Source organism: Oncorhynchus gorbuscha, linkage group LG25, assembly GCF_021184085.1.
Source record: "Oncorhynchus gorbuscha isolate QuinsamMale2020 ecotype Even-year linkage group LG25, OgorEven_v1.0, whole genome shotgun sequence".
NCBI classification, from domain to species: Eukaryota; Metazoa; Chordata; class Actinopteri; order Salmoniformes; family Salmonidae; genus Oncorhynchus; species Oncorhynchus gorbuscha.
The window spans coordinates 51,704,672-51,712,076 of record NC_060197.1 but is presented as its reverse complement, the minus strand read 5'-3'; the positions used below and the strand labels follow the sequence as shown (position 1 = coordinate 51,712,076).

The following is a 7,405-nucleotide window of genomic DNA, read 5'->3' as shown; positions in this document are numbered from 1 at the left end:
CCTGTCATCATTCACTATGAACTGGACTGTGTGTTTACAGACAGTAGGGCCTGTCAGTCACTATGAACTGGACTGTGTGTTTACAGGCAGTAGGGCCTGTCAGTCACTATGAACTGGACTGTGTGTTTACAGGCAGTAGGGCCTGTCATCATTCACTATGAACTGGACTGTGTGTTTACAGACAGTAGGGCCTGTCAGTCACTATGAACTGGACTGTGTGTTTACAGACAGTAGGGCCTCCCATCATTCACTATGAACTGGACTGTGTGTTTACAGGCAGTAGGGCCTGTCATCATTCACTATGAACTGGACTGTGTGTTTACAGACAGTAGGGCCTGTCATCATTCACTATGAACTGGACTGTGTGTTTACAGACAGTAGGGCCTGTCATCATTCACTTTGAACTGGACTGTGTGTTTACAGACAGTAGGGCCTGTCATCATTCACTATGAACTGGACTGTGTGTTTACAGACAGTAGGGCCTGTCATCATTCACTATGAACTGGACTGTGTGTTTACAGACAGTAGGGCCTGTCATCATTCACTATGAACTGGACTGTGTGTTTACAGGCAGTAGGGCCTGCCATCATTCACTATGAACTGGACTGTGTGTTTACAGACAGTAGGGCCTGTCATCATTCACTATGAACTGGACTGTGTGTTTACAGGCAGTAGGGCCTGTCATCATTCACTATGAACTGGACTGTGTGTTTACAGGCAGTAGGGCCTGTCATCATTCACTATGAACTGGACTGTGTGTTTACAGACAGTAGGGCCTGTCATCATTCACTATGAACTGGACTGTGTGTTTACAGGCAGTAGGGCCTGTCATCATTCACTATGAACTGGACTGTGTGTTTACAGACAGTAGGGCCTGTCAGTCACTATGAACTGGACTGTGTGTTTACAGACAGTAGGGCCTGTCAGTCACTATGAACTGGACTGTGTGTTTACAGGCAGTAGGGCCTGTCATCATTCACTATGAACTGGACTGTGTGTTTACAGACAGTAGGGCCTGTCATCATTCACTATGAACTGGACTGTGTGTTTACAGACAGTAGGGCCTGTCATCATTCACTATGAACTGGACTGTGTGTTTACAGGCAGTAGGACCTGTCAGTCACTATGAACTGGACTGTGTGTTTACAGACAGTAGGGCCTGTCATCATTCACTATGAACTGGACTGTGTGTTTACAGACAGTAGGGCCTGTCAGTCACTATGAACTGGACTGTGTGTTTACAGGCAGTAGGGCCTGTCATCATTCACTATGAACTGGACTGTGTGTTTACAGACAGTAGGGCCTCCCATCATTCACTATGAACTGGACTGTGTGTTTACAGACAGTAGGGCCTGTCATCATTCACTATGAACTGGACTGTGTGTTTACAGACAGTAGGGCCTGTCAGTCACTATGAACTGGACTGTGTGTTTACAGGCAGTAGGGCCTGTCATCATTCACTATGAACTGGACTGTAGTAGTAGTTAAAACACTAAAACATTAAACATTAAACATTAAAACACTCTCAGTTCCACTTTACCATTGTTCACACACACAGAGAATCTTTAATAATTTAATAGTTAGTTGTTCGTATTGGATACACACGGTTCAGAATGGGCTCTGTGGTACTAACATACCTCAGAATTTGATTTATTTATTTAACCTTTATTTAACCAGGAAGGGCTCATTGAGATTTAAAATCTCTTTTTCTAGAGCGTCCTGGCCAAGATAGGCAGCACCAAGTCATTAAAAAAATTACAGACAAACATGAAAAACTACAAGTAATCTAGTTAAAACCACAGAATTCACAAGAGTATAACAAAATTAAAAACAGCAAATTAAAGACATTGACAGGTCAGGGAATCAGTCTCAAGATCCTTCATCAGTGATTTAAAAACCCCAATCGGGACAAGTTCTTCCAGTTTAAAAGTATTTTGTAAGGCGTTCCAAGACGATGGCCAGAGTACATAAAAGCCCGTTTACCAAATTCAGTTGGGACATTTGGAACAGTTAGCAGGATAAAGTCCAGCGAATGAAGAGACGACACACCACATTTCTGAACAATAAAAATGCCCAAATAAAAAGGTAGTAAACCCAAAATGGCTTTGTAAATAAAAGTTTACCGGTGACTGAGCCTACGAGTTTCTAGAGTAGGCCAGCCAACCCTGGTATACAAAGTGCAGTGGTGCGTAAGGGTTTTGCAGTTTAAAATAAATCTCAAAGTGTCTTGGTAAAGGGTGTCAATTGATCTCAATCACTGAGCGGAAGCATTCATATATAAAATATCCCCATAGTCTAGTAAAGGCATAAATGTAGCTGATACTAGCCTCCTTCTGGCTTCAAAACAAAAACAGGCCTTATTCCTAAAATAAAATTCCAATTTCAGCCTCATGAAATTTAAAAGAGAGGCCGTCATCAATTAAAATGGCCTCTGTGGTAGTAAGGTACCTCAGAATGGGCTCTGTGGTAGTAACATACTGTACCTCAGAATGGGATCTGTGGTAGTAACATACTGTACCTCAGAATGGGCTCTGTGGTAGTAAGGTACCTCAGAATGGGCTCTGTGGTAGTAACATACTGTACCTCAGAATGGGCTCTGTGGTAGTAACATACTGTACCTCAGAATGGGCTCTGTGGTAGTAACATACTGTACCTCAGAATGGGCTCTGTGGTAGTAACATACTGTACCTCAGAATGGGCTCTGTGGTAGTAACATACTGTACCTCAGAATGGGCTCTGTGGTAGTAACATACTGTACCTCAGAATGGGCTCTGTGGTAGTAACATACTGTACCTCAGAATGGGCTCTGTGGTAGTAACGTACTGTACCTCAGAATGGGCTCTGTGGTAGTAACGTACCTCTGTGGTAGTAACGTACCTCTACCTCTGTGGTAGTAACGTACCTCTACCTCTGTGGTAGTAACGTACCTCTACCTCTGTGGTAGTAACGTACCTCTACCTCTGTGGTGGTAACGTACCTCTACCTCTGTGGTAGTAACGTACCTCTACCTCTGTGGTAGTAACGTACCTCTACCTCTGTGGTAGTAACGCCTCTACCTCTGTGGTAGTAACGTACCTCTACCTCTGTGGTAGTAACGTAACCTCTGTGGTAGTAACCTCTACCTCTGTGGTAGTAACGTACCTCTACCTCTGTGGTAGTAACGTACCTCTACCTCTGTGGTAGTAACGTACCTCTACCTCTGTGGTAGTAACGTACCTCTACCTCTGTGGTAGTAACGTACCTCTACCTCTGTGGTAGTAACGTACCTCTACCTCTGTGGTAGTAACGTACCTCTACCTCTGTGGTAGTAACGTACCTCTACCTCTGTGGTAGTAACGTACCTCTACCTCTGTGGTGGTAACGTACCTCTACCTCTGTGGTAGTAACGTAACTGTGGTGGTAACGTACCTCTACCTCTGTGGTGGTAACGTACCTCTACCTCTGTGGTGGTAACGTACCTCTACCTCTGTGGTGGTAACGTACCTCTACCTCTGTGGTGGTAACGTACCTCTACCTCTGTGGTGGTAACGTACCTCTACCTCTGTGGTAGTAACCTCTGTGGTAGTAACCCTCTACCTCTGTGGTAGTAACGTACCTCTACCTCTGTGGTAGTAACGTACCTCTACCTCTGTGGTAGTAACGTACCTCTACCTCTGTGGTAGTAACGTACCTCTACCTCTGTGGTAGTAACGTACCTCTACCTCTGTGGTAGTAACGTACCTCTACCTCTGTGGTAGTAACGTACCTCTACCTCTGTGGTAGTAACGTACCTCTACCTCTGTGGTAACGTAACGTGGTAGTAACGTACCTCTACCTCTGTGGTAGTAACGTACCTCTACCTCTGTGGTAGTAACGTACCTCTACCTCTGTGGTAGTAACGTACCTCTACCTCTGTGGTAGTAACGTACCTCTACCTCTGTGGTAGTAACGTACCTCAGACCCAGACTGTATTTGTTAATAGAATAATACATCAACGATATCCAAAATGCGTTTTGACCTCTTTGTCTTTACTAATAAAGTCAGCTCATACAGCCATATCATTAACATGCTTTATCAATAATTACCTAGTGGACAAAATCAATATATTTGATCAGTTATCAATATATTTGATCTAAGAGGTCCTCTGGCTTTGACGTTACAAAATGTTGTACTGTATTAGGTAAAGTCGACTATAGTGCCAGAGTCTTGACCTTACAAAATGTCTCTCCTCTCCTCAGGCTAACGTCATCCAATCCCATCTCTCCTTTGTGGCCACGCCTCCTCTCTCCTTTCAGAAGGACCTATTACAACACAGTGCCAGAGTCTGTGTGTGTGTTAGAGTCTCTCTTCTCCGCAGGCCCCTCTCCTCAGGCTAACGTCGTCCAATCCCATCTGTCCTTTGTGGCCACGCCTCCTCTCTCCTTTCAAAAGGACCTATCACAATACAGTGTTAGAGTGTTTGTGTGTGTGTGTTGGAGCATGTGTGTGCTTGTGTGTGTGTGTGTGTGTTGGAGCATGTGTGTGCTTGTGTGCAGCGTGTGCTACTCACACTCTCCAGGCCTGCTCTCCTCAGTGTGATCTGTGTATGTCTCCACCCTTCTCCCCCTGTCCGGCTCCAGAGGGCGGGGCTATATCTCAAACCCTTCCTCCTGACGAACAGCTGAAGCACACCCACATGGTGACCTGATAGCCAATGACGGAAGGAGAAGCACAAGTGACCCTCGCTCCAGGGCAGGGCTAAGGGGAGGACCAATCGTGCGCCTTGAATGCTCCTTTTCCCCACCCCCACCTCTGGAACAGACATGTACCGCCCACCTGGAGAGAGGAGAAGGAGAGAGGGAATGAGAGAGGAGAGATGGAGAGAGGGAATGAGAGAGAAGGAGTGAAGGAGAGAGAGAGAGAGAGAGAGAGAGAGAGAGAGAGAGAGAGAGGAGAGAAGGAGAGAAGGAACCAGAGAGGAGAGATGGAGAAGGAGAGAAAAGGAGAGAGGGAGAAGGAGAGAGAGAGAGAGGAGAGAAGGAGAGAAGGAACCAGAGAGGAGAGATGGAGAGAAGGAATGAGAGATAAGGAGAGATGGAGAGAAGGAATCAGAGAGAAGGAATGAGAGGGAAAAGGAGAGAGAGAGAAGGAGAGAGAGAGAAGGAGAGAGAGAGGAGGAATCAGAGAGAAGGAATGAGAGGGAAAAGGAGAGAGAGAGAAGGAACCAGAGAGAAAAGGAGAGAGAGAAGGAGAGAGAGAGAAGGAGTGAAGGAGAGAGAGAGGAGAGAAGGAGAGAGGAATGAGAGAAAAAAGGAGAGAGGGAGAAGGAGTGAAGGAGAGAGAGAGGAGAGAAGGAGAGAGGAATGAGAGAGAAAAGGAGAGAGAGAGAAGGAGAGAAAGAGGAGGGAAGGAATGAGAGAGAAAAAGAGAGAGGGAGAAGGAGTGAAGGAGACAGAGAGAAGGAATCAGAGAGAAAAGGAGAGAGAGAGGAGAGAGGGAGAGAAGGAATCAGAGAGAAGGAATGAGAGGGAAAAGGAGAGAGAGAGAAGGAATGAGAGGGAAAAGGAGAGAGAGAAGGAGAGAAGAAGAAAAGGAGAGAGAGAGAGAGAGAGAGAATGTAGTGCGGGGGTAAGAAGGTTGCTATAACTGACAATAATGTATTGAAGGGCAAAATAAATAATGTTGTTGTTACCGGCAGGGCTGCTGGCTGTCTCCCAGTGCAGGTCTCCATCTCGATTTCTGATCCATCCACACAGACCGTGGTCAAATGAACAGCTCAGAGCACCGGCCCCTACACACACACACACACACACACACACACACACACACACACACACACACACACACACACACACACACACACACACACACACACACACACACACACACACACACACACACACACACACACACACACACACACACAGTATGAATCATGTCTTTCCCAGACGTCCATCCTTCAACCTCAAGGAATGTGTGTGTGTGTGTGTGTGTGTGTGTGTGTGTGTGTGTGTGTGTGTGTGTGTGTGTGTGTGTGTGTGTGTGTGTGTGTGTGTGTGTGTGTGTGTGTGTGTGTGTGTGTGTGTGTGTGTGTGTAGGGGCCGGTGCTCTGAGCTGTTCATTTGACCACGGTCTGTGTGGCTGGATGTGTTCTTCCCAGATGTCATTCCACCTCGTCAGGAGAAAGCCGGTGTTGAAACATTCAATCACCAGACAGATAGCATACCACAACCTCCCTCTCTCTACCGTGTATACACAGTACCAGTCAAAAGTTTGGACACATCTACTCATTTCATTTTTCTTTATTTCTACTATTTTCTACATTGTAGAATAATAAGGAAGAAATCAAAGTCGTGGGACCATCCTACCGATCCTCGACTTCGGTGATGTCATCTATAAAATTGCCCCCAACACTCTACTCAGCAAACTGGATGTAGTCTATCACAGTGCCATCCGTTTTGTCACCAAAGCCCCATACACTACCCACCACTGCGACCTGTACGCTCTCATTGGTTGGCCCTCGCTTCATACTCGTCGCCAAACCCACTGACTCCAGGTTATCTACAAGTCTCTGCTAGGTAAAGCCCCGCTCTATCTCAGCTCACTGGTCACCATAGCAGCACCCACCCGTAGCACGCGTTCCAGCAGGTATATCTCACTGGTCACCATAGCAGCACCCACCCGTAGCACGCGTTCCAGCAGGTATATCTCACTGGTCACCATAGCAGCACCCACCCGTAGCACGCGTTCCAGCAGGTATATCTCACTGGTCACCATAGCAGCACCCACCCGTAGCACGCGTTCCAGCAGGTATATCTCACTGGTCATCCCCAAAGCCAATTCCTCCTTTTGGACATCTTTCCTTCCAGTTCTCTGCTGCCAATGACTGCTGAAACATCACTGATTTGCCTTGATTGACAGCTTTGAACACTCTTGGCATTCTCTCAATCAGCTTCACCTGGAATGCTTTTCCAATAGTCTTGAAGCAGTTCCCACATATGCTGAGCACTTGTTGGCTGCTTTTCCTTCACTCTGCAGTCTAACTCATCCCAAACCATCTCAATTGGGTTGAGGTCTGGTGATTGTGGAGGCCAGGTCATCTGATGCAGCACTCCATCACTCTCCTTCTTGGTCAAATAGCTGTTACACAGCCTGGAGGTGTGTTTTGGGTTATTGTCCTGTTGAAAAACAAATGATAGTTCCACTAAGCGCAAACCAGATGGGATGGTGTATCGCTGCAGAATGTTGTGGTAGTCATGCTGGTTAAGTGTGCCTTGAATTCTAGATTAATCACAGACAGTGTCACCAGCAAAGCACCCCCGCACCACCACACCTCCTCCTCCATGCTTCACGGTGGGAACCAAACATGTGGAGAACATCATTCACCTACTCTGCATCTCACAAAGACACCACGGTTAAAACCAAAACTCTAAAATTAGGTCTCATC

The 7,405-nt window shown here is 46.3% G+C and overlaps 1 protein-coding gene across 1 annotated transcript in view; it reads right to left on the bottom strand.

The window, feature by feature from the left end:
- Window positions 1–3,576: 3,576 nt before the first annotated feature.
- Window positions 3,577–7,405, bottom strand: part of LOC124013901 (nephronectin-like) — a 31,839-nt gene continuing 28,010 nt past the window's right edge. The window contains exons 11-14 of the mRNA XM_046328452.1: window positions 5,651–5,749; window positions 4,529–4,794; window positions 3,815–4,413; window positions 3,577–3,776 (exon numbers count right to left, since the gene is read on the bottom strand). Of these exons, the coding sequence (XP_046184408.1) occupies window positions 4,315–4,413; window positions 4,529–4,794; window positions 5,651–5,749 (464 nt within the window). The 3' untranslated portion in view covers window positions 3,577–3,776; window positions 3,815–4,314. The remainder of the gene's footprint in view (window positions 3,777–3,814; window positions 4,414–4,528; window positions 4,795–5,650; window positions 5,750–7,405) is intronic.